At 42.3% G+C, this 26,944-nt stretch overlaps 2 protein-coding genes across 2 annotated transcripts; both read right to left on the reverse strand.

Annotated features, from left to right (window-relative positions):
* Positions 1–8,015: 8,015 nt before the first annotated feature.
* On the reverse strand, positions 8,016–15,008 carry LOC139459715 (serine/threonine-protein phosphatase 6 regulatory ankyrin repeat subunit A-like). The gene is made up of 5 exons (XM_071241361.1): positions 14,986–15,008; positions 14,574–14,679; positions 13,780–13,854; positions 11,340–11,411; positions 8,016–10,882 (listed from the first exon to the last, which is right to left on the reverse strand). Exons 2-5 carry the CDS (start codon positions 14,593–14,595, stop codon positions 8,625–8,627), a joined length of 2,427 nt encoding a protein of 808 aa, XP_071097462.1. The 5' UTR covers positions 14,596–14,679; positions 14,986–15,008; the 3' UTR covers positions 8,016–8,624.
* Positions 15,009–15,535: 527 nt separating this feature from the next.
* On the reverse strand, positions 15,536–24,419 carry LOC139458515 (uncharacterized). Its single transcript, XM_071239951.1, has 6 exons — positions 24,379–24,419; positions 23,409–23,650; positions 21,042–21,274; positions 17,082–17,171; positions 16,196–16,279; positions 15,536–15,990 (listed from the first exon to the last, which is right to left on the reverse strand). Exons 3-6 carry the CDS (start codon positions 21,244–21,246, stop codon positions 15,536–15,538), a joined length of 834 nt encoding a protein of 277 aa, XP_071096052.1. The 5' UTR covers positions 21,247–21,274; positions 23,409–23,650; positions 24,379–24,419.
* Between the last annotated feature and the right edge of the window lie 2,525 nt (positions 24,420–26,944).

The following is a 26,944-nucleotide window of genomic DNA, read 5'->3' on the forward strand; positions in this document are numbered from 1 at the left end:
GACAACTCGAAGTAGCTCTATGCGATGTAACGTATTACCCGCGGTGGACCAATATAAGTGCTGCGAGAGGAAATAATGAGATAATATTAACACATGAAAGAGATAGAATTATTACTATACCTGATGGGTATTACAGCGTATGCTCACTCAATGATGAATTTTTTAAGCCTTATGGAGCTAGTCTAACACAAAATGAGGCGACTGGGAGACTGAAATTATCCCCTGGAGGAATGGGTGTAATTCCTTACAGGAACTTAAGAATTACAATTGGATTTGCAACCAATTATACTATAATAGTCGATTCATCAAATGAGGGAAATACATTACCCGATTTAGCTCCCTATAAAGAGCTGTGCATCCATCTTGATCAAATCAGCACGACGGATAATATTCAACAAGAAAGTCCTTCAACTCTACTCAGAAGTGTTCCAGTGAAAAATGAAAAATACAATAGCGGTAGAACGGAATCTTTCTCATCATTACAATATAAAAAATTAAAGCGGGGTATTATTTCAGACCTTAAAATTTCTGTATTAGATGTAAAACACCAACCTGTACATATAGGATACTTAAGTGTAACACTCCATATTAAAAATAATGGTTGATGCATCAGGCCCTGGAACGATAAGACAATGTAATACAATTGCGCTTTCCGATCTAGGAGACACGGAAGGATTCGGTAAACCCGGTACCAATGGTAAGTTATACGCTTTACACTTACACGATAATGTATACAAGCGGAAAGAAGTCACATTCGCGGGTAATCTAGAAGATTTAAGCGATGTCGACGTTAGTAGACTCCTTAAAACCACTCCGTACAATATTATTTACAACAGTGAGAATAAATGGACTATGGTTGAAGCAAACATCAAGTGGCTACTGAATATCGTCATTACCCCACCTTATGCGATGATGGGTAAGGGACATAATTTAACTAAGATAATAAATAGTGGCATCGTACTCGCGGCCTATATCCCGTCAAAACGAAAAAGTGTGTTAGTAACTCCCCTGCCAGAAAAACCAGGTCATATGTTATATAGTCGTCCGGCAATCCAAAATGTTAGTTTAAATTTGGTTACAGAATTCGATAATATTAAAGTTAACTTGAGTACAATACCTAATATTTCTACGCTTATTATTGAAGTCTTGTTCGGAGATGCACCTGTAGATGCCTTCGAAATATTACCAGGTCTATCGATTAAATGGCTCAAGAAACACGAGCGTCAACGTTGCAGTATTATTCATGTCGGTGCATCACCCGTTACATCCCTCGAGGGGGTTCAAATTATTAAAAGTGGTAGTATTTCTCTTTCTAAGATATTCTTGCCGTATAATATACATTTGATAAGGTTGATGTATACTCTCAAAACATTTAAGCAAGACCAATTAAAGACTATTATATATTCGTAATATACACTATGAGTTTATATCCAGCGCTCGATGAAATGAAGGAAACTGTTGATGGATTTCGATTACATCAAATAAGCGACATAAAACATCGAATAGAAAAGGATAGGGAGTTGAGACTTGGATTGTATAAAAAGTATCGCAGAGCCGTGAATGCTCTGGACGGAGTTGACACCGCTCTTGTAGTAGCTGGCATGGGACTCGGTGTAGCCGGTGTCGGTTTACTATCAACTATAATCGCCGCGCCTATCGTGCTCGGCATGGAAATAACCGCCGGAGTCTCGGGACTGGCAGGAATAGCCATAAAATTTATTTCTCGTAGGTTGCAAAAGAAAGCATTAAAACACGATAGTATTCGGATACTCGCAGAAGCAAAGTTGAACAGCATCGAGGATCATATTTCGACAGCAATGGCCGATTGTAAGATATCCGAGGATGAGTTTCGTTTAGTGCTGTCGGAACTCTCAAAATACAACGAAATGAAGCAGGAGATTCGATCAAAATCTCGTAAGACCAATGGTATTAGCGAAGACGATAAAAAAAAGTTCATAGAACAGGGGAGGCAACAAGCGCGTCAATTATTCCGTGCCAAAACCAAAGAACTGGTTGGAGATTAAAAATAAATTGCTTACTATCGTGTGATTACATTTAGACAAATGCTTACATAAATATATAATAATGGAAAAAACTATTAAATGGAGAGAATTACCACAAGGGTTTTATTATATCAGTGATGTCAAACCAACCAAATACGGTAATCAATTGTTTCTTATCAATTTACAAAAAGAGTGTAGTTATATAGTCTGGTCTCCTAGTAAAATGAACGAAGAACTTAATAAAAATGTTGAATATCACTTTATCGATAAAAATAATGAAGAATATTTTTATTACCATTTAGACTCATCTAAAGCAATGATTGGGCCCAGGTATTGGTGAGCTGGAGTCATGACTATCGTTGAATCGCATAGTCATTTTGACATAAAAAAATTCCACCTGTAGTAGCAGTATAGGTATATGAATCCTGCTCCAGTGGAAGTGGTCCAGAACCCCCATTACCTATAAAAATTTATATCATAGACTCCAGGTGGTGGTCTTTAACTTAATCTCATGACTATCGTTGAATCGCATAGTCATTTTGGCATAAAAAAATCCTCCTGTAGTGGTGGTATAGGTATATGAATCAAGCTCCAGTGGAAGTGGTCCAGAACCATCATTACCTATACTACTACAGCCCAAGGGCTCTCCTAAAGTAGTTACGGCCTCCCAAATTCAAACCATCATTATAAACAGAAATTGTATCAGGGGAGAACGTGTTTTCAGGGACAGAAGTCGGGCATTAGATGTTTTAGATGATATTGATTAGATTTCGCGATATCGATTCCTGAGACATGTCATCATTGAACTGGTGAATCGAGTTGATGAACAGCTGGCTCGACCGACTCAGTGTTCACGTTCACTATCTAGAGAGGTCAAAGTGTTGTGTACCTTGTGATACTTGGCTAAAGGGAGATCCCTTTGCAGCGACATGGGCGGCATTCACGGAGTTAGCAAGTTAAGCTAAGAAGCTTTGTGAACCGGCACCCAGATTATTGTCTGATAATAGATTATGAACATTTTCAGGAGACTGGGTAGATGTATTACCATCCTGTAATATCCGTAATTGAAAGGCAGTGATTTTAAACTACCTAGTGTATTATATTATGACAGGCCAACAGATGTCCGCTCTTGTAATGTGATTAGTTGCAGGTAAGCGCAATCACGTGCTCTTATGTAACATGCGACAGTCTGAATAAACAGCCGGTCAAGTGGCAGGCTCGTCTCCCTACTCCCGCGTTTGTCGTTCCTCCCTGAGAACCCAACACATCCGACCCCAGTCAACTGCCGCATCCTCACGGGCTTGTAACGCAGATATTAGCATAGATATGTACTGTCCTTAACGGGGTCATATAGCACTATATAAATGGATAGTACTATGACCCCGTTAGTGACCGTATATATCAAACTGCTAATATTTGCGTAACCAGCCTCTGTCAAGTCGCTACAAGGTAATGCTATATACAGTATTTCAGTTACATCACGCTGTGTCAGCTCTGTGAGAGAGAAAACGCCCCTATGTGACGTAGGTCGTGGAGCAACAACCACGTGTATGTGTCTTGGAATCAGCCGATCCTGGCAGTGCTAAGGGACTGTACTCTCTATGTACAGGGTACTGTCAAAATTGCCTCCTCTAAATAATGTACGATTGAAGGACAGATGCATCCAAAATTTACTTGCGTTAATCTATTTTAGCGTCTCCAAAGGAGTGTCTTGTTTTTCAATAGACTTGCTCTATTAGATACCCTGAACCAAATAACAACCGACTATAAAAACAACAACACCGATAACGCATTTATATCACCATGGCAATCAAAGATGTTTTGTTTTTATATGTGAAAACCCATGTCGGGATTTTGGGTTAGAATAAGTCCCCAAACACCTATGATGACCGTGGATCGTTGCTCACAATATCGATCACTGGGTTGTCTGGTTCAGGCCAGTTATTTCCGGTTATTTACAGGCCGCGGTCGTACAGCTGGAATATTGCTTGAGTGCGGCGTTAAACAACAAAACACGAAAACGTTACCGGTAAGGTGAGTGAGTGAGTTAATGAGTGAATGTTGATTTATGCGTCAGTCAGCAGCATTAAAGCGACACCTGCGCATGTTAGTAATCGATCCCAAATAGACAAGCAGTGGATCTTATATAGAATTTAACAGATTTCAATCTACCTATGCTGGTCATCATACCTGACGGCGTGGGTCGTTATATGCAATATGAATCACTGGATTGTCTGGTCCAGACTCGATTATACAGACCATCGTCAAATAGCTGGGATGTTGTTGAATGCGGTCTTAAACAATAATTCTACCATGGTTTTCGAAAATATACTATTCTGACTGTCCCATCAGAGGTTTCAAATTTCAATAACTAACTCACATGCTGTAATATATGTGAATAAAATGTAATGTTGTCAAAACCAACAAGTACAACAATGCAAACAGATAGTTTGTTTACAAGCTATTATCGGTATTTCCCTTATTCAGATCGGTAACCTAATCAAGACTGGACCAATGCCGCTTCACTCAGTGTCTTCGCGAATGATTTTGTTAAGGCAGAATGAAGAAAAAAAGTAATGTGTTTTCAATTTAGAGAAAAGTTACCTTTGCTTAACCGAGCTCAAATTAATAGTCTACCGGGTATACTATTTATAAACATACCATTAGAACTCAAAAGTCTTTGTGCAAGCTTCGTTATCGTTTTGAAAACAGAAAAGAGTTGCACCCTTTCTAATAACTATCGGGCGGTCGGGTAGCCTAGTGGTTAAAGCGTTCGCTCGTCACGCAGAAGACCCGGGTTCGATTCCCGACATGGGTACAATGTGTGAAGCCCATTTCTGGTGTCCCCCGCCTTGATATTGCTGGAATATTGCTAAAAGCGGCGTAAAACCATACTCACTAACTCTAATAACTGTCTCTCGGTATTTCGACAATAATGTAAGGTATTTATACTTTGGGGAGTATTGGATAGATTTTAGATTTAGTAAGTCAACAAATAGTCAGGAAGAGTAATCATAATTCGTTTCCTTAGTTCCATGTTGTGTCTCTTGATGGTCTGACGTTTTAGTACGACATTACTGATGATAGAAATGCCCATCTCTGAATAGGTTTTAAAACAATATATTATCATTATATATATGTTATCCTATTCAGAGTTATTTTCACAAAACGTACGGATAATAGCAACCTCACTCTGTCGGCCAAAACATTGAGCGTAAAAGGCAAAATAGTGGTGAACATTATAAGAAGGGATCACTGAAAATCAGTGATGACACCAGGTGTTCGCGAAAAGAAACACCATGCATATGTCTCGCACTACCAGTAGCTACGACCACTTACACAGTTTGCATAAAAAAGTAAGTGTTTGTTTGTTGTATGACGTAAGACTGATTTCAGACACAGTAAAGAACAATGTTTCTTTCTTAAACCTGTAGAAACATCAACTGAAGATTCTGAAAGTCGATCGTTATCATGCTTTCACGCGTTTGCCGTTATTGAATGTCACCAATTTTCATGTTTGTTTGTTGTTTAACGCCGCACACCCGCATAGAACAAAGGTTTGTGTTGGAATATCAGGCTCGGTGACTTGCGTGTCTCGTAATCTTTATTTGTTTGTTTGTTGTTTAACGCCGCACTCAGCAATATTCCAGCTATATGAAGGCGAACTGTAAGTAATTGAGTCAGGACCAGACAATCCTGTGATTGACACCATGAGCACCCATCCACACGATTGGGATACGATGACATGCATTAAACAAGTCAGTGAGCCTGACCACCCGATCCCGTTAGTCGCCTCTTACGACACGCATAGTCGCCTTCTACGGCAAGCCAGGGTTGCTGAAGACCCATTCTACCCCGGATCTTCACGGGTCACAACAGTATTAAATCAGTGACATTGGCCAGCACAATAATACAACACAAGCCGTGGCCACTCTATCATTGTCTATTATCAGAAACAGTATTCCGAAACTGTCCGACCGTCACAGCTGAAGAGCTTATCAGGGTAGCATTCTGGCGGCAGAAACTACTGATGATAACATTGTCTATAATGAAAAATTAACGTTAAGCTGAATTTTGACTGTTCTTCAATGTGTATCGAAAAGGAGCTATGGCAAGGTATGGTGAGCTGTTCTAGCTATAATTATTTCTATTTCATGTGTTTACAATGCTATCATTTATCATATTACAATGAAGCAGGAGATGGTGCGCTTGAAATGTTACCTCAAGTGACCACTGTTCCCCACTGCGCCAGTCAGCAACATTTTTAAACTACATCTGCGTATGATAGTAATCGATCCAACACAGATTAGCAGTGGATCTTTTATAGACATTAATAGATCATGAAAACAAACGTGTAAATGTGTATTTAATCGTTATTTCCGAGAAATCCCAGTCTGTTCACAGCTCTCCTGTAAACTATCACACGATTTCCCAGTGCTGATGTATCATTGTGATCTGTGTGTACCATGTCTGATTATATCAAAGTCAGTTGTATCACATGTTTGTTCTTCCCGTAGATAACCAAAATATTTATTCAATGCTTACCATGCCAAACATTCCCGTCCACACTTCATCCTCAGTGTTTGTAAATGTTTGTAAACATAACCATAGCGACGCCACGGTAAGATGTATCCTCATTTTAGTTAGTGAGTGAGTGAGTTGGGTTTAACGCCGCTTTTAACATTATTACAGTTATACCACGGCAGGTCAGCTTAATGAGGGAGGAAAGCCCGAAGTGAGGCAGGTCTCTGACGTTTACCACTTCGGTGAAACCCACGAGCACGGGTATGGTGCTGACAAACCTAGAAACATAATTAGGGCGAACCGGGATTCGAACCCACAATCATAGGTTCTGGCGTGCCCAAGTGACGCAACTCTGCACAGCGAATCGCGGCATTTTAGTTAGACAGTAAGCATGTATACACATATGGTAAGCCACGTGAACAGTGGACAAAGTCACGAACAATGTCAAAAACAATTTTATTCAATAAAGGTATTAGAGGTAATGTGAATTTTAGTCGGCCCTAACTGGTGTTCAGGGAAACTTGAATAATCTGTACATGGAGTAGAGGGTAGACAGGCTAAGATTGGATAAAGAGCTGATTGTAAATTCATTGGATAAACATCCATCCATCCATCCACCCACCCACCAACCCATCCATCCATCCATCCATCCACCCAACCATCCATCCATCCATCCGCCTCTAAACCCATCCATTTTAATGCTTTCTCTATAAGGCTAATAAGTTCAGAGAGTTTGGAGGTCAACTTGGCACGTTCTAAAAGCAAGGTGCTGTCGGCAGTGACGTCAGCAGGTAACCGTACAGTGTCACATGACATCACTGAACTGACACACCTGACACCTATTTTATGGCACACTTCATCAACAATATGTGAGTTACATCAATGCTCCAAACTGATTTTGATCTAAGTTTAAACAGGCTTTAGATAGCGAGTTAAAGATTGAAGCTACGAAACGCAATTGCAGGGGAAAGATGAAAAACGTGTATGCAATGGTATTTTAACAGACCTGCAAGATTTGAGAAATATAACAGACCGCTCGGTTCCAGGCAGAATTAGGGGATCGAACAATACGCTATCTATCTATCTATCTATCCATCCATCCATCCATCCATCCATCCATCCATCCATCCATCTATCTATCTATCTATCGTCTCATAATGATCGATTGTCCAAATGCACATCCTGTTTAATAGTATGTAACTTTAAGGATTAAAATGTATCATTTCTTTGTTGTCTGCAAACAGTTGGATTACATTATTTGACACTCAACTAACGCTATGCCTTTTTCATATTTCGAACTGTGCGGGAAGATTCAGAGAGACAAATCCTATCTACAAGACTGTGATAAGAGGGATGACTTCAACTTTCTAATAGACAACTTTGCCTTGATGCCAATAGGCGAGACAAAACCCTTTCCATAGTAATAAGAAATGTTTGCTCGATTGTTCTCCATAAGTTCAGAAACTTAGAAGCTAGCTAAAGCCTGGAGCTGCTGGAGTATTGTTTGTAAAAGTGACCGTGAATAAAAGGGATTCTTAAACACACGTCTATGATATAGTCCAATTGGTCTTTTGGAATCGTGTAATGAACTCTTCTCGTGATCATGGAAAGGGTTTTGTCGTTTTCATTTATTTCTTCACACACACGACTCCACTCCCACACACTCCACTTTGACCACAGTGACACAGTCAATACAACAGGGCCCATATACCGTCAAGCCAGCAGATGGACCGTGTCATATAAATACACTCGTATATATTCTTTGTCAGACATCTGGGTTAGAGTTTGTCATCAGCATCATATTCTGGTGGTAAGAGGCAAATTAGTATATCTGGTGGTCAGATTCGGTGCCAAGGTTTACTGGTTTACTGCTTGTCGCCGACGGCGTGGAACATTGCCCACAACACAAGATTACAGGCTGCCGTCATAACAAACAAACAAGTTTCCTGCAACACACAGTTCTTCCATCCCCCACAGAAGGTGAGTTGATATCCTAGTGGCAGAGTCGAACTCACTCAGGTGTGTTTGCTCCAACGTTACAGGCATATATCCCACGATGTTGAACAATACAGATGCATGTGACCTTCATAATAACCTTCACGTGTATCCCCATGAAGACAACAATCTGACGACATCGTCTTGCTGGAACCTCCGTGCCACCTGTACAGGAGTCTGGCCGTGGATGTTTGTACTGGACACGTCCACTGATGACTCTACGAGAAGCTGGCGAACTATGTCTACTCTACCCCATGAGCAGGAAAGATGTAGGATGTTGTTACCATCATTATCCACTACTGACAGGTTACACCCTTTACTCACCAGAAGATCGAAAACCTTCTGATGACCTTTAGCTGCTGCCTTCATGACAGCAGTTCTCCCATACTGACCTCTGCTCTCTATGTCAGCTATGTCATGTGAGATGAGATAGTCAACAATCTGTACATTGTCACTGAGACATGCAGAATGTAGGATGTTGTCACCATCATCATCCACTACTGACAGGTTACACCCTTTACTCACCAGAAGATCAAAAGCCTTCTTCTTACCTTCAGCTGCTGCCACCATGACAGCAGTTCTCCCATACTGACCTCTGCTCTCTATGTCAGCTATGTCATGTGAGATGAGATAGTCAACAATCTGTACATTGTCACTGAGACATGCAACATGTAGGATGTTGTCACCATCATCATCCACTACTGACAGGATACACCCTTTACTCACCAGAAGATCCAAAACCTTCTGATGACCATTAGCTGCTGCCACCATGACAGCAGTTCTCCCATACTGACCTCTGCTCTCTATGTCAGCTATGTCATGTGAGATGAGATAGTCAACAATCTGTACATTGTCACTGAGACATGCAGCATGTAGGATGTTGTCACCATTATCATCCACTACTGACAGGTTACACCCTTTACTCACCAGCAGATCAAAAGCCTTCTTACCTAGGGCTGCTGCCACCATGACAGCAGTTCTCCCATACTGACCTCTGCTCTCTATGTTAGCTATGTCATGTGAGATGAGATAGTCAACAATCTGTACATTGTCACTGATACATGCAACATGTAGGATGTTGTTACCAACGTCATCTACTACTGACAGGTTACACCCTTTACTCACCAGAAGATCCAAAACCTTCTGATGACCATTAGCTGCTGCCGCCATGACAGCAGTTCTCCCATACTGACCTCTGATCTCTATGTTAGCTATGTCATGTGAGATGAGATAGTCAACAATCTGTACATTGTCACTGATACATGCAACATGTAGGATGTTGTTACCAACGTCATCTACTACTGACAGGTTACACCCTTTACTCACCAGAAGATCAAATGCTTTCTTCTGGCCTTTAGTTGCTGCCACCATGACAGCAGTTCTCCCATACTGACCTCTGCTCTCTATGTTAGCTATGTCATGTGAGATGAGATAGTCAACAATCTGTACATTGTCACTGATACATGCAGCATGTAGGATGTTGTTACCAACGTCATCTACTACTGACAGGTTACACCCTTTACTCACCAGAAGATCGAAAACCTTCTTCCTACCTTTAGTTGCTGCCTTCATGACCGCAGTTCTCCCATACTGACCCCTGCTCTCTATGTCAGCTATGTGATGTGAGATGAGATAGACAACAATCTGTACATTGTCACTGAGACATGCAACATGTAGGATGTTGTTACCCTCATTATCCACTACTGACAGGTTACACCCTTTACTCACCAGCAGATCAAATGCTTTCTTCTGGCCTTTAGTTGCTGCCACCATGACAGCAGTTCTCCCATACTGACCTCTGCTCTCTATGTTAGCTATGTCATGTGAGATGAGATAGTCAACAATCTGTACATTGTCACTGATACATGCAACATGTAGGATGTTGTTACCAACGTCATCTACTACTGACAGGTTACACCCTTTACTCACCAGTAGATCAAACACACCTTTGTTTCCTACACTTGCCGCTTTCATCACAGCCGTTCTACCATACATTCCCTTACTCTCCAGACTGACTACACGACGTGAGACCAGATATTGGATGATGTCAGTATTGCCCCCAAAACAAGCGACGTGAAGAATGTTGTTGCCATTGTCTAGTACAGCAGATAAATCACATCCCTCTTTCACCAACACATCAAATATGTTTCTATAACCTCTAACTGCTGCAGTCAACACAGGTGTCCAGCCACCCTCGCTTCTGGTATTAATGTCCACAGACCCCGTAGCAATGATGTTCTTCACTATGTCCAGCTTCCCTTCTCGACAGGCTTTACTCAGCATGTTGTTCCGGTCCACGTAGATCAGCTTCATGTTTCCCTCCTCCACCTCCCACTTGGAAATCAAGTGCGGCGGCTGGCCTGGAAATAGTAACGGCGTGGCTACTTAGAGGATTCATTTAGTGTACCTGTTCCTTTAACTCAAAGTAGTTATTTTCTACGTGTGCACTAATAACATATTCAAGGCATACATGTGTCCCATGTAATGGGACTGAGTTGTAAGGCACCACAATGTACTGTGCAGAGTTGGTGTCCCTTTGTCTCGTGCAAGGTTACGATGATCGGGTTTCAAAACCCAGATTCGACCTGACTTGAATTATCACCACAATGCCCACGCTTTGTTCTTACAGAAACATGTAAACACGTACGACCTGCTCTGACATGGAGCTGAGGTGTCATTCTTTTACTGAAATACTGTAGAAAGTCACTCGCTCACATACCGTTACAGTCAGATGTACTCAGCTTTGTATTGTCATGATTGCTGTTATGGACGTTTTATGTTTTGTAACGGATCAGCTGAACGCTAAAAGATAGCTACCTCGTTCCTCTTGCCAATGTTTTCCCTCTGCACTGGATGTGTCTTCGGAAACTGACTCCTGGATACCAGAATCTGGAGGAAAAATGATGAATCTACAAACTGTCTCGTACTCACTGACGCTCTCGTAATTCATTCTATATCTGCGACCACTAAATACAAATGGAAAGAAGTAATTGACCTGACAATTGCCAGTGGATATGGTTCAACGCCGTTTATTTCCAAGCAATATCACTGCTGGGTTGTAACAGTAATGTGCTTCACACATTGTACCCATGTGTGCAGTAGAACCGGTCATCCGGCGTGAGAAACAACCCCACCCCCGGGCCTCACAGTAAACAAAATAAACGTAACGTGTGTGCTAAATGCAGATGAGTTAAATCATCTAAATAAGTCAACGTGAACTGTTAGAATCTGATGTGATCAATTTCAGGTCATCCTTGAAGTATTAATGATGAATCCATGTACATGCTGATATACCTACATCAATAATTGGGATTGGTGATATCTTTCATCATGGTAATAATTGTGAATTTGCGTTCTACCATGAATTTGGAAATTACTCGATTCTGATTGGTCAATCAGAGGTTATTAAATCACAATAACCCCCCTCTGATAGAAACAGCTGGTTTGACTGCCGCATCACCGAGGAAGCTAATATTCATAGTCATTGTCGGTAAGCATATTTAAATAAGTATACAGGTCACAAAATGCGGCTAAACCAGTTGCGGCTACTACACTATTCAAAGGATGTGTGGCAGTACAGAAAACATGAGAGAAATCGTCAAAGAGAATGTATTTTAACTTTGGAGACAACAGAGAGCTTGAAATGTGGCGTTTCTCTATATTCGACCGTGACGTCATACCTTTTGCGTCACAATGAGCTATATGACGTCATAATGGTGACGCGCGGTGTAGAAAGAAAGCTTTGCAAAGCATGCTTCGTTTTATTTAGGCGTGCCCACCTCATGTTAGCTGATCAAGTTGCCGTGCTTATAAGCTTACAATGCATATCATATGTTCGAAAGACGTATTACCGTGTGAACAAACTGCTTGAGCACACAGAACGCCATATTTTGTTTACAGGTTGGTGTCGGTGATTCCGTAATTCAGATCGACAACCCACTCAAAACACTGGACTCAGCCCATGCGACTTCACTCAATATATTTGCTAACAGTTTTATTTAGTCATGGTAGAATTGAGATTAACATACTTATTTTCAATGTAGAGTTAGGTTACCTGCAAATTTAACTGCGCTAAATTAAAGTTTCCGTTCCAAATTCAATTTAGCGCGGTTAAATCTACAGGTAACCAACCTCTACTTTGAAAATGAATCTCCTAGTTCATCCACAGCATTGTAAGCAAATTGTAACAGCAACTCTGACTAAACAATAATAATTTGTAAGATGAAAAGACATGTGCAAGCTACCTGCAATAAAGTCAGTGACCTTTTTTATCATTTTATCAGTCCTTTACATCCTTTACAGCTTGCATTGCATGACACCAATTATGCCTTATGACTTAATCTCAGCACATTTTATCGCTCAACAAAATATGTTCTAATAATTACACAATGTTCAAGGAATAATGCTGCAGTGTAACTTAGCGGGACAGCCAACAATATTTGAATAGCAAAGATGGCAATTAAACTTTGTTAGGTGGCTGTTTTTGTGAAAATTGAAACTGTTCACTGTTTTCTTGAATGTTTGCAAGTTGCAGATAAGTTAAGAAGCTGAATAATAGCAAAATCAGAAGATGCAGAAAGAGGAGTTTAGCATTTATATGTACATTTCATTTTAACGTGATTGTCATGGCAACCAGAGCTGCCAGAGTGTTAAAGTTAAGGCGATGACATATCATAGACTTATCTATCAGAACTGGTATAATGATAAATGCAAGTTGAACCTTGATCTCAATTTTGGTGGCAAATCTTATCAGGATCGTCATACAAAAAGTAGTAATAGATTCACTCTGTATGTTTGAGTCGTGGATTCAAATGCTCTTTTCAACGTTACTGCTGTGGCCTTCACCTTTAACAATAAGCCCCGTGGGATTTCAGTTCAGGGGGGTTAGAGGTTAAAAGTCAATTTAGAAATTATGCACGAGGTAACATTAATTGTTCTATTTGAATACAACGTCATCTACCACTTATATTAGCAACAATCCTGGAGAATATTTGAGTCTTCATATTCTTTCTGAATAAGTACTAGTTTGATAATGAATTGATTCTATGCCTATATTACTTTTTAAACACAGAGTCGTAATAAATCAACACCCGTCTTGCCAAAGGCTCGGCAAATAGTGACTTGAAAAATGTTTGCCAGTTCACAAAAGTCACTCTTGCTGATTATTTTTAATATAGCTGTATATACCATTATGGTATCTCTAATTTCACATTATGAAAGACATATGCAGGCAGTACACATAATAGAAGCCACTTACAGTGCCCGTCAATATCAGACAATGAAACTGACAATGAAGGAGATGTCGATCTCATCCACAGGGACATCCGAGCTTCTGAAAAGAAAAATCCGTATAAAGAGGTGAGTGAGTTGGGTTTAATGCAGCTTTTAACAGTATTCCAGTTATATCAAAACGGGTCAGCGTAATGTGGGAGAAAAGCCCGAATTGATGCATGTCTCAGACGTTTACCACTTTGCTGAAATCCAAGAGCACAGGCATTGTGCTGAAAAACCTAGAAACATAATCGTGGCGAGTTGGGATTCGAACTCACAATCAAAGGTTTCTAGCGTGCCCAAGGGACGCAACTCTGCACAGCGAATCACGGCGCCTTAGGCAACTAGGCCACCCGTGCATCCCCGTATAAAGGATCACTGTAGTCATCTAAAATGTCTTCATCAGTAAAGCTAGCGAACCATTTCGCAAGCATCTTAACAGCAAACAGACGACGTAAACGCACCCAGAGTTTTCGGACTTGCATTATAATCTGTTGTGCTCGTTTAAGTTCACTGAACTGCATTTGATAGGCGTTTATACGATGTGGCTGAAATATTACCGATGTGACTATAAATCGTAACTCACTAACTCATGTTCGTGATAATATACCAGTAATCAAATCACTGTAGGCGCGTTGGTAAGCGCTTCAGAATTTCCAAGTGGGGTATATGGAATTTGTTATGTTGTCGGTCATATAAGTTCATAGGGAACGATAGTCCATTCAGAAACCATTCAGAAACGGGTATCTTAATGCAGGTATGATAACTTGTTATATCAACCTGCAAGTTGTGCATTTTCCATTTTTTCAAGCTTTTTATTGGTCAAGGCCAGTTCTTGTTCCAGTGTGACTATTCTTTGGTTCAGACTCTCCACATGTTGATCATGCTGAAACACAAGAAGCTTCTGTTATGCGTGTGTATATATCTGATATACCTTTGTATACCTAGTCCGTAAACAGGTAAATAGGTTCATACAGGTCGCTAATTGTGTTGAACAAACACACCGGACGCAACATTTGATAACAAAGAAATAGACATGTAGGGGGTGCATGTTTATGAACTGTTTCCATCAATAAAAGCATGAGCTTCACACGCTGAACCCATTTAGGGAACGTCTGAACTTGAAAAGTTTGACTACTGAGAAGCGCTTTTCTTATTTGTGCTGAATTTTTTCTACTGAGTGGAAGATTACCTGTCGTTTGTTGACACATGCTTGGAATGATTCCAGAGGTGTTTCTTTAAAGGAAAGGAAGTCAGTGAAGTTATATAAAGAATAAAAATATTTAGATATTTTTAGTCGATTACAAATAAATGTTGTTGGTCAGAGGAACACACGCATGAACGCGCGCGCGCGCGCTCGCTCACACCCACACACCCACACCCACACCCACACCCACACCCACACACACACGTACGTTGCTGCACTGGCCTGCACATTCAAATGTGTGTTATAAATGTTTAAACTATTTTTATAGACAGTGACAAGATTAAGTTATGAAGATACAACACATTCTCTAACCAATTTAATATACCCCTAATTCGGCAACATGCATATATGTGCTCACTCGTTATTGATTTGCTTTGAATTATATTCAGTGATAAACTATAGATTCATGATACTCTGATTCTCGAGGTAGACTGATGATTTATGCAGCAGCAAATGTCAGTTACATCTAAATCAAAAACCATTAAATTTTGCCAATGAATTATTCACAAAGATTGTGTCTCACCCATCTTGTATATCATAGCTTAAAATAGTTGCCGTTCATACGTATCCTCTGTCTTATACCTTTATCAAGTAAGTCCTCTGCTGTCTGTTTGAGTGCTTTAATTTGAACATCGCACTCGAGTAGTTCTACACCAGAGTTTATGTGCTGGAGAAACTGTACAATGACATCTGTGACATCCTTCTTGTGTCTCATCATCTCCTCCGCTTCTTCCCAGGTGTCATGCTGGAACACAAATATCAAGCTTCCGGGGCGGGCACCTTGAAACCGACCGTTGAAGCGAGCCACAACGGAGGCGTGTAATGTATACAGTGCTGAACAGAGAGAAGACGTAAAATGAAGTGCATAGTTCACTGGCTTGGTTATGAAGCTCCAAGTTGATTCATAGGCTGGTTTGTCTTTATGTGTTGTGGCAGTTTCCCTAGCTTGAATGTCCTGTAGTTTCCCTGACCCATCCATGTTAATTATAACTGGAAAAAAGAAATGTAGTCAGCATAGATATTACGTGCATATTTGATATTTCCCACGACAGAAAACGAGATTTATTGATTATGATACACAAAATAAAATTAGCACAAACTCACTGCACACTTTCTTGTTATTTTATTCCTTAAATTTGTTTTAGGACATTGTTTACATAGTTTTCGTGACATGTTAAGACAATATGGTACTCACAGCTGATGGGACCAGGTTGATTCCTTTGGGACATACCCTCGCCGGACGCGCCATAAAGATGAACGGTAATATTGTACGTGTTTCCTGAAATACGTACAAAAGAATTGATTGCAACTATATCTGATTCGGTATATACTTAGCTTATTTGTTGTGCTTGACGTCGTAGTCGTCAATATTCAAGCTACATTACGAGGGGGCATGGGTGGCCCAGTCGTCTAAGGCGCCGCGATTCGGTGTGCAGAGTTGCGTCCCTAGGGCATGCCAGAAACCTATGATTGTGGGTTCGAATCCCGGTTCGCCCCAATTATGTTTCTAGGTTTGTCAGCACCATACCCGTGCTCGTGGGTTTCACCGAAGTTGTAAACGTCTGAGACCTGCATCACTTCAGGCTTTCCTCCCACATTAAGCAGACACGCCGTGATATGACTGGAATACTGTTAAAAAGCGGCGTTAAACCCAACTCACTCACTCCCTCACTACATAACGACAGCCATGAAACGATTTACACAACGATGAAATGCAATCGGGTAAGCTACTGAGCCTGACGTGTGAATCCATTAAGTTTAGGAGAAGACACAAAAGGATGGCCAGATGGATGGACTTCCTGACCACATGCCTTACCATAGGCTGCCTTTGAGGTAAAACGAATTGTAATTCTCTAAGAAGAAATATAACACCTTAGTTCAATAGAATTCATAGAAAGTCAGAGAAAGTCTCGAATCCTCTAATCTTAATTGCCTTCTCCCAAGGCTAAAATCACGGCACAGTGTATATCCCTATAGTACATCAACCCTTACAAAGAAGGGTGCATTTCCAAAGCGATTAAGATGTGTGTGGTTTTATAGGGATAGACATACGCCGTAGCAAGCAGGCAAGCAAGTATTACCTTGGGTAATATGCTGTCCATGTACCACCCCAGATGCAACTGATTGGCCAGTCGTCCCTTGGCCGTCTGTTCCTTTCACGCTAATACGGGCTGAAAAATATGAAACAATAACATATTTTATTGGGACCGTTAAACACAAAATAGTCGTGAACATACGAGTATTCATTGTTAAAGATGATTAAAGCTACGAATGACAAATGACAACTGTATTGAGATGCCATTTTCGAGCCTCAGCAACCTAATCCCTGCACGACCGGGGAATATATCATGTGACCCTTATATTTCTTTATTCAAAGTTCATAAAGTCCATTCCGTTACTTCAAAAACACAATAAACTTCTGATTCTCGTTTTGCAATGTCAGTATGCTATACGCACTCATGCAACCTTTCTATTCATACAAGATCTAAGCTTGGAGGATGACCGCCCGGACACACAGGGAGATAGTATTCCGGCTGACCTCCGACTGTGACGTTTCCTAGACTTGCGGCAGGCTTTAGACCGTCGTAGGAAAACCTTCAGGGCCCTAACAGGGCATAATGAAAGCTCCTCAACGTCGTCGGCACCCACAATCGACGAAAGGGGAGGGATGGCGAAGGATCTTTCAGGCTGTCCTGCGAGTTGATTCTTTGCGATGAAGTCCTAGCACAGCCCAAGATGAACGGCGCGGTCAAGGAGCCGCTGCGCAGACGTTAGATTTCAGCGTCGACCATCGGGGGAAGGGGTACAGGGAGGACGATGAGGGACTCCGGATCCTGCTGCCGAATGAAAGGAGCGAGAAACCGTAGAATTGGATGGAGTTGGAGGCGACCCCTTGCAGTCAGGTCTTGAGCCGATGTGAGGAGGCCAAGGAGAAGCTGCCATTGGCGAAGAGTTCGAGCCTGCTGGAGGTCAGGGAAGAGGTGAGTGAGGGTTTTCAAAACCTGTCCCTGGGGACTTGAAGAAGGTCTTGATCCGTGAGAAACAGGCCCGAGATGAACTGCAGACGGAACGATGGGGTCAGTTCCGACTTCGTCTGGTTGACGATCCATCCCATCTGATTGAAGAGCCGCAGGGTAAAATCTCTGTGGCGCAGCAGCAACTTCGAGTCCCAGTTGTTGAGGAGACAGTCGTCGATGTATGGATTGAAGTTGATGTTCCTCAGGTGTAGGAAGGCGGCGACAGGCTTGGTAATCCGTGTGAAAAGCCACGGGGCCGTGAAAATTCCAAATGGTAGGACCGCCCACTGGTAATGGTACCGTTGAAAATGATCCTGAGGAAGCGCCGGTCGTTGGGGTGGATAGGCACATGAAGATAGGCGTCCTGGATGTCGAGGCTGATCAGGGAATCGCCTGCTGAGATTCTCGTCCTGAGCAGGACGTTCCAGGTAGCGCCGGTTGAAAGTGGAGAGATTGTGTATCATACACCAGTTTGTGGTTCCCTTCATGGGAACCAGAAACACTGGGGAGTAAAAACCTGGGTTCCGAGCCGGGTCGTGCACGACCTCTATGGCCTCCTTCCGAAGCAGGGAGTCGATGCTGTCGTGAAGGAGCCGAATTTGGTGTGCCGCATAAGCGCCTGTTGTCGGAGTGGACGTCAGGGGAGGATGTACTGCCAATGGGCCAATGACGGAAGACGTTTGTGACGAACGGGTCCTCCAGTATAGACCAGTTTCTCTTAAACCGGCCTAGTCTCCCTCGGTGACCGGAACGGCTGTGGGTGGGAGGTCCCAGTCGTTGAGGTCCCGTCGGTCAACGCTTGGAGGTGGAATCGGCACCCTTGCCGGGGCGACGATCCCGTCGGAGCTGGTAGGTGCCACGGGATTTGCCACGACCACGCCCTTTCTGGCCACGAAAGAGCGGGGCATGTTTGGAGACGTCCTTGAGAGAGTAGCGGCGAAGTTTGTAGTTGCCTTTGGAGGACTTGGCCGCTGATGGGTGCGTGACATGCTCCAAGGCTCTGAGGGCCGTTTCATCTCTTGCGAAGCTGGAGACCCGGGCGTGTGTAGCGGAAATGGCACCATTAAAAAGGGTAGGACCCGACCAAGGTTGTCATAGTAAGGAACGCTTGAATTCGGAATCCCAGTCCGTAGAAGTCAAGTAACCCATTCGTCGTGTAGCGGTGATCTCCACAAGAGCGGCTCACAAGAGCGGCAAATGGTCGACCTGGCGAAGTTCGAAGTTCATAACAGTGCGTAGGTGGTCGATCCTGTTTGGATTGGACTCCGAGAGATCATGCTCAATGACTCAATGGCATAGGAGGTGAGTGTAGACAGTGGTTTAATTGAACGCCGCAGTTCAGATTCCACGAAAGCGAGTCGGGAGTCTACCGTTCGTACGGTGGCGGACTGGGATGACCTGGTCATTCGATGTAAGTCCTCGTCCAGGATGTGCGCACCGTCAGCCACATCGAAGGAGTGGACAGGGAAATCATCACGCCGGACACGAGGAGCCTTCAACGACGGCGTGAGGGACAACCTTGCGAAGTCCTCATCCAACGTCGTAACAAGATCTGTCAGTATTGGGTCGGGTGGTAGCGAAATCGGGTTAGACCAAATCGTAGATTTTTTTTCGACATCGGGGCCCGGGGAGGGAGCGACGGAAGTCAAACGGTCCGTAGCCAATCAGCAACCTGTGATAGGCCCAAGTGAGTATCAATCTCGGGAGATGGAGGGTCATAATCGAGTCGAAATTATACTTCTGATGAGGCCGAACGAGATGAACGACGTCGAAGTCTATGTATAGGTGAACGACTTCGAGAACGACGACGGGATCCAGAGGACTTGTCAAGAGGCAGTCGGAGGCAACGAGGTGTACGACGATAGAAACCGATGAGCACCCGAAGTAGAGGGGGACGCAGGAATCGGAGTGTCTATAGTCGGGGCCATCAGTGGCGCAGCGTCGCAGGAGGCACTGTCTGCGCCGCTGAGGCGGGAGTAGGTTGCGCAAACAAGGACTGCATCCAAGCTTGCATCCCAGATGGATCCATAAACGATGACAGGAGGGCATGTCCATAAGTAGGAGGCGCCTGAGTAGTCCAGGTTGTCGACGTAGATGGCAGAGATGACGGTGAACCCGTTACGGGCGATGCCGAAGACGATGAGATCGAAGCAGGTGACGGTAAGGGTGGTGTAGGAGACCGTGAACGGTCGTATGTCGTGCCGTGGGAGGCAGACACTACGTTAGATGGCATGTTGGGGTGTTGACGCACACGTTGAGTGAAGCGTTTCCGAGACACTCGTAGGTAGGCGGTGAAGGAGACTGGCGACAGGGGACTACAGTATCTGCACTGCTCTGTGGGGGTACATGGGGTTGTACAGTCCAGGCAGCAGGGGTGGGGGTCCCGTCCAGATTTATTCCCGCGGCAGTTAGAGCAGTGAGGTATTCTGGAATTTAAGCAAAAGCATAACGATGCGCAAACACCCAACGTGACGCATAATGTAACTCAACATAACTTATTTTCTGTTACAAAGTTTATAAGAGCAAACAATTACGCGTAAAGCACGCCAAATACAAACATTTTAATTTAATGTAAACTCCCACCAAAGAGCGAATTCAAAACGCAAAACATGAAAATACATGGACACGTGGTGAATCGCAAAAGGGCGGGAAAACCAAAATGGCGGGAAACAACAATACGGTCGTAAATACAGCGACGAGAGCCACAAAACGAGCGAGAAACGTTACCAATGGACAATAGAATGACGCCAAAGGTAACAAACCATATACAATAAACAACACAGCAGACTTTTGTCGTAGTTAACAACACAAAGTAAGGGTCATAAAAAGCTTTTAATATTTCCACGAGGGATACAGATCCCGTTCCGTGTGGCTGACAAAGCAGTTATGTGTTTAGACGTGACGTCATGACTTCCGGGTCACGTGCCGACTGTGTGGGAGCGGGCGCAGCTTCCTGTACAGATGGAGACAAGGAAACAAAGGAAACGCATGCATAACTATCTGCCATAAAAAGGAATTAGTTACGTTCAGGGGAGCCATGAGCTGTTGTCGGGTCATCTTGGGGCAAGTTAGCCTCGTCCGTTACTGTTTGAGTAGTAGTTGCTGTTGATGGGGCTGAGGCTGAGGCTGTCACTGTTGATTGTGTGGTTGACCCCTTTGCCTCTGTTGATGTTGTTGATCCTGTTGCTGCTGTTGACCCTGATGTTGTTGCTTCATCTTTACGTTGCATTTTGAACGGTTTATCTCAGAAACCATTCCTGCAAAGATCAGAGCAAAAATAACATTTACGATAGAACAGGACCATACCTTTGCGATATAGGTATTAAGGACTAACAAAGACGTATGAACTGAGCCTACAAACGGTATGACAATGTAGCCTAACAAATAATGCATTGTTTCATCGTGAGGAAAACCAGGGTTCGATTCCCACTAGGTACAATATGTGAAACCCATGTACGTGTTCCACACCATAGATTTGCTTGAATTTTGCTACAAGAAGCAAGATAATTCATATACTATTATTCCAAATGCGACTTGTTCAATACTTCATCGGCAACCTCAGTCTTATTTCCATCCAATCGGGTTTTTTTGGTTGGCAAGGAATCTATCAAACGTTCATTTCACCAGTTTCACAGGTCTATTCTATACCTGTTTGTGGTCAATGAAGCGTGATTACATTGCCATGATACTGAAACATTACAATCAAGGGTTAATTGGGTAAAGCTGACAGTTTACAACCTTGGATCAGTAAGGTTAAGGTAAATCATGGTTAAGAACTTTAGAATGTCTACACATACAAAAACACAGGGCAAGCCCTCATTCATTATGCCCACGAGTCACCACAACTTGCTGGAGGTGTCATCGCCTGTCTGCCTGACAATCTCCATGATCTCGTCCTTAATATAAGTTTCACGGTAGTTTGAATGTAAGCGTACCCCGCCGCCATGTTATATGCCCCGGTAAAATACTTCCTGGTTGATGAATACAAACTGAGTGAGCACGGAGTACCCGACGATATTATGCCTACCTGTATTATGCAGGTTTCTAAAGTTTCTACATTTTGTACAATGGACAATCTACTTTGTTTGCAAACTGAAATGACTGAAATCCAATTTTCAGCGGATTTGTGAAATTCGTCAGATTAAATTTCAACCAGGATACGAATAGGAAGGTCATGGAGCTGGTTTCGACAGGTCCATCCGGCCGCCATATTGATTGTAAATACCACCCACTAGGTCAAAGATCGTGGTATGTGACGCTGTCAGTCGGTGGCGGAGCGGACATATCTAACAACTGCAGGAGGATAGAGTAGGACCAGTCGCCTTTACCTTACAGTTGTTTTATAACAACTGCATGTATTAGTCTTTTAAATTGTTGTTGTTGCTTTGTTGTTTAACGCCGCACTAAGCAATATCCCAACTATATGACGGCGGTCTGTAAATAGTCTAGACAAGACAATCCAGTGATTGACATCATGAGCAATTGGGATACAATGACATATTCTTTAAAAGCACAATCAAACACATAACATCACAACATTACTTTTGCTAAAATAACAAGACATATGAAGGCAACACATTTGTAGCTCACCTGAGCGAAAGTAGTGTCATAATCTGCTTGTCCGCCTACCATAGCTTTCCTGAAAACTTCATCCTCCTAACTAGCACAGGGCCAAGAAACTTGACCTTATTGTGCCAATGATGAGACTTGGCTTTGTTAAAGAGGTTCAGATCCTATTTTGAATATGGCCACTACGGCAGCCATATTGGAAACAGAACGCTACTTATGACCATTATTCTATTTTATTTGTTCTTACTTTTTTGAAATTGGGAATCTCTTTACTTGGTAATTGGAATCGATGTTCACGATATTTGACCTTATTTTGACCATTTTGAGTATGCTTAACAGAATACGTTCCCCCTTCTGCTAACGTCTTTTCCCCTCAACTTGCGAAGTTGAGGAAGCTGAACTATGACATGTAAGCTTCTTCTGATGATAGCATCATATTCAAATTTATAAAATATGATGTTATTGTTTTTAGTTTAGGTTATGCATGAACGCTATTTAAATTTCAATGCTGACAGCAACGTTTGTGAAGTGTCTGCCTTTGTTGATATTTTAGATGTGTTGGCTACAAATTCAGGCTAGCAATGGATTCGCTGGACCAATCTTTTCATCATTCATCAACATTAACAATCGAGTGTTTACAATCACTACAATATTTAAAGTTCCCTGTAACGTTTACTGTATTTCCTTTTGTTGTATGTTTGGATCGACGAGCGGATGGCGATAGTGTTATCATAGTCGTGATAGATAATCGATGTGCCTGATGCCTTTGCTCTCCCATGTGAAGGCAGTCATAACTTTCTTGGTTGATCTGGTTGCTCTTACCTTCTTGGCTTTGGGAGACCCGGTTCATGGAATTTGGCTTGTCCTCGGCATCGTGGTGAGTGAGTGAGTTTGGTTTTACGCCGCTTTCAGCAATATCCAAGCAATATCACGGCGGGGGACACCAGAAGTTGGCTTCATATATTGTACCCATGTCGGGAATCGAACCGGGGTCACTGGCGTGACGAGCTAACGCTTAAACCACATGGTTACCCTCTCGTAGTGATGGATTCAGGTCGCACCACCTGTCACAAGTCCAAGGACATAAGATGTGACCTCAGAATCGAAGTCAATTATCAGCAAGTCACCTTACTGAAGAACGCCACCTTGTGACTAAGTCACCACAACACAACAGAATGCTCTACTTGCTGGGGTGTTATTGCCTGCCTGCCTGACAAGTTCCGCCTAGATATAAGTTTCACGGTAGTGGTTTCAATGTAAGCGCACCCCGCCGCCATGTTATATGCCCCGATAAAATACTTCCTGGTTGATGAATACAAACTGAGTGAGCACGAAGACCCTGTCAGCGTGTATTATGCAGGTTTCTAAAATTGGGTCGTTTTGTACAATGGACAATTCACTTTGTTTGCAAACAGTGGAAAGTCTCTTTCTGTTTAAGTTTTTTGTGTGAAATTCATGAGATTAAAATTCAATTTCAACCAGAATACGAATAGGAAGGTCAGTCCACCATTTTCTACTGATCAAACGGGTGCCATGGTTACACTGATATGACACTGAACGTTACAACCTCTGCTCATAACATAATTAATTCGGGAGGTTGTCAGGATGAAATGGGTAACATGAAGGAGACATACTGCAAACGTCGATTTGTAAGGGTGATAGTGTGACTCATGTGCATCATCGCCATACAAAATGTTGAACACAATTAATCTGAATCTCTGCCACCAGAGTGTTACCATAATATATACAGAAGTTACCACTACACAATGTAATAGTTACAAGAGTTGCATACCTCACCCTCTCAAGATCAGCTTCATGGAGCTGGTTTCGACAGGTCCATCCGGCCGCCATATTGATTGTAAATACCACCCACTAGGTCAAAGATCGTGGTATGTGACGCTGTCAGTCGGTGGCGGAGCGGACATATCTAACAACTGCAGGAGGATAGAGTAGGACCAGTCGCCTTTACCTTACAGTTGTTTTATAACAACTGCATGTATTAGTCTTTTAAATTGTTGTTGTTGCTTTGTTGTTTAACGCCGCACTAAGCAATATCCCAACTATATGACGGCGGTCTGTAAATAGTCTAGACAAGACAATCCAGTGATTGACATCATGAGCAATTGGGATACAATGACATATTCTTTAAAAGCACAATCAAACACATAACATCACAACATTACTTTTGCTAAAATAACAAGACATATGAAGGCAACACATTAGTAGCTCACCTGAGCGAAAGTAGTGTCATAATCTGCTTGTCCGCCTACCATAGCTTTCCTGAAAACTCCACCCACCTAACCAGCACAGGGCCAAGAAACTGACCTTCACATGCTTATTGTGCCAATGATGAGACTTGGCTTTGTTAAAGAGGTTCAGATCCTATTTTGAATATGGCCACTACGGCAGCCATATTGGAAACAGAACGCTACTTATGACCATTATTCTATTTTATTTGTTCTTACTTTTTTGAAATTGGGAATCTCTTTACTTGGTAATTGGAATCGATGTTCACGATATTTGACCTTATTTTGACCATTTTGAGTATGCTTAACAGAATACGTTCCCCCTTCTGCAAACGTCTTTTCCCCTCAACTTGCGAAGTTGAGGAAGCTGAACTATGACATGTAAGCTTCTTCTGATGATAGCATCATATTCAAATTTATAAAATATGATGTTATTGTTTTTAGTTTAGGTTATGCATGAACGCTATTTAAATTTCAATGCTGACAGCAACGTTTGTGAAGTGTCTGCCTTTGTTGATATTTTAGATGTGTTGGCTACAAATTCTGGCTAGCGATTGAATGGATTCGCTGGCACAATCTTTTCATCATTCATCAGCATTAACAATCGAGTGTTTACAATCACTACAATATTTAAAGTTCCCTGTAACGTTTACTGTATTTCCTTTGTTGTATGCTTGGATCGACGAGCGGATGGCGATACATAAGCCTGTCATTCATATTACAGAATGATTACCATGAGCTTTAGTTACTTTTGAAGATAGTCTCCTTGCAGTTGAATATACTAGCTCCATCTCTTCTTCAAGTTGGCATACTATTCGCCATTCATAGTCGTGATAGATAATCGATGTGCCTGATGCCTTTGCTCTCCCATGTGAAGGCGGTCATAACTTTCTTGGTTGATCTGGTTGCTCTTACCTTCTTGGCTTTGGGAGACCCGGTTCATGGAATTTGGTTTGCTCTCGGGATTGTAGTGAGTGAGTGAGTGAGTGAGTGAGTGGGTGGCTGCGTGGGTGGGTGAGTGAGTGAGTGAGTGAGTGAGCAAGCATGGTTTTACGCCGCTTTCAGCAATATTCCAGCAATATCACGGCTTATGCTCTAACCACAAGGCTACCCTATTGTAGTGAAGGCTACACTCTCGTAGTGTGGATTCAGGTCGCACCACCTGTCTCAAGTCCAAGGGCATAAGATGTGACCTCAGATATATGCCACACTAAGCTAACAACAACACTCTAGACAAGCCAGTCTAAAAGAATGCTGCTATCCCCTCGAAGATGTAGAGAAGCGAGGATCGTTTCACTACAACTTTATGATGGTGCTAAATTTTATTCATTACATGTTAATCACACTACTTGTTTTAAGACGCCATGTACCGTTTTAGCGATTATGATATTGCATCAAAAAGACAAGATGATATTGTTGAAATTTGCATAATTGCACACAATGCACAGTTAATGTGCCTTTGTGTCAGTAGAGAACTAAGGTGGTTGTAATGCTATTTTAATAGCACATGTGGCAGTATAGGAACGACCCAAAAAATGAGACATTTACAAATATCACAAGACATGAAAACATGGGCATTTGGAGTAGAACACTGAGATTGAGATAATCTGAGTACATGCACAGACACAGACACACGCACACACGCACATCCACACATCCACACATCCACACACACACACACACACACACACATCCATCCACACACACACACACACACACACACACACACACACACACACACACACACACACACACACACACACACACACACACACACACACACACACATTTCTTCAAATGACACCATCCGTGCATATGTTTGGATATATAGTGGCTGTCTGCCAAGTTCACCGTTTTTCATATATGATTGAGTGCTGTTTTGCAAAGGAAGGGGTTTGCGTAAAAATCCAAATGAACCTTCTCAATACATTTTCAAACTTTGCAAATCCCCATATTTCACATCATCCAGTAAAATCGGCACAACCATTGACACGTTTTTCTAAAACAATTGGCCCCTGTTGCCTGGTCTACTTGCTATGTTGAATTTATTTAATCTATGAAAAAAGATACCAAGATACTTATATTTATCAACTGTTTCACAATCTACTTGCA

This window comes from Haliotis cracherodii, unplaced genomic scaffold, assembly GCF_022045235.1.
Source record: "Haliotis cracherodii isolate W230 unplaced genomic scaffold, xgHalCrac1.p SCAF_13, whole genome shotgun sequence".
Taxonomy (NCBI): Eukaryota; Metazoa; Mollusca; class Gastropoda; order Lepetellida; family Haliotidae; genus Haliotis; species Haliotis cracherodii.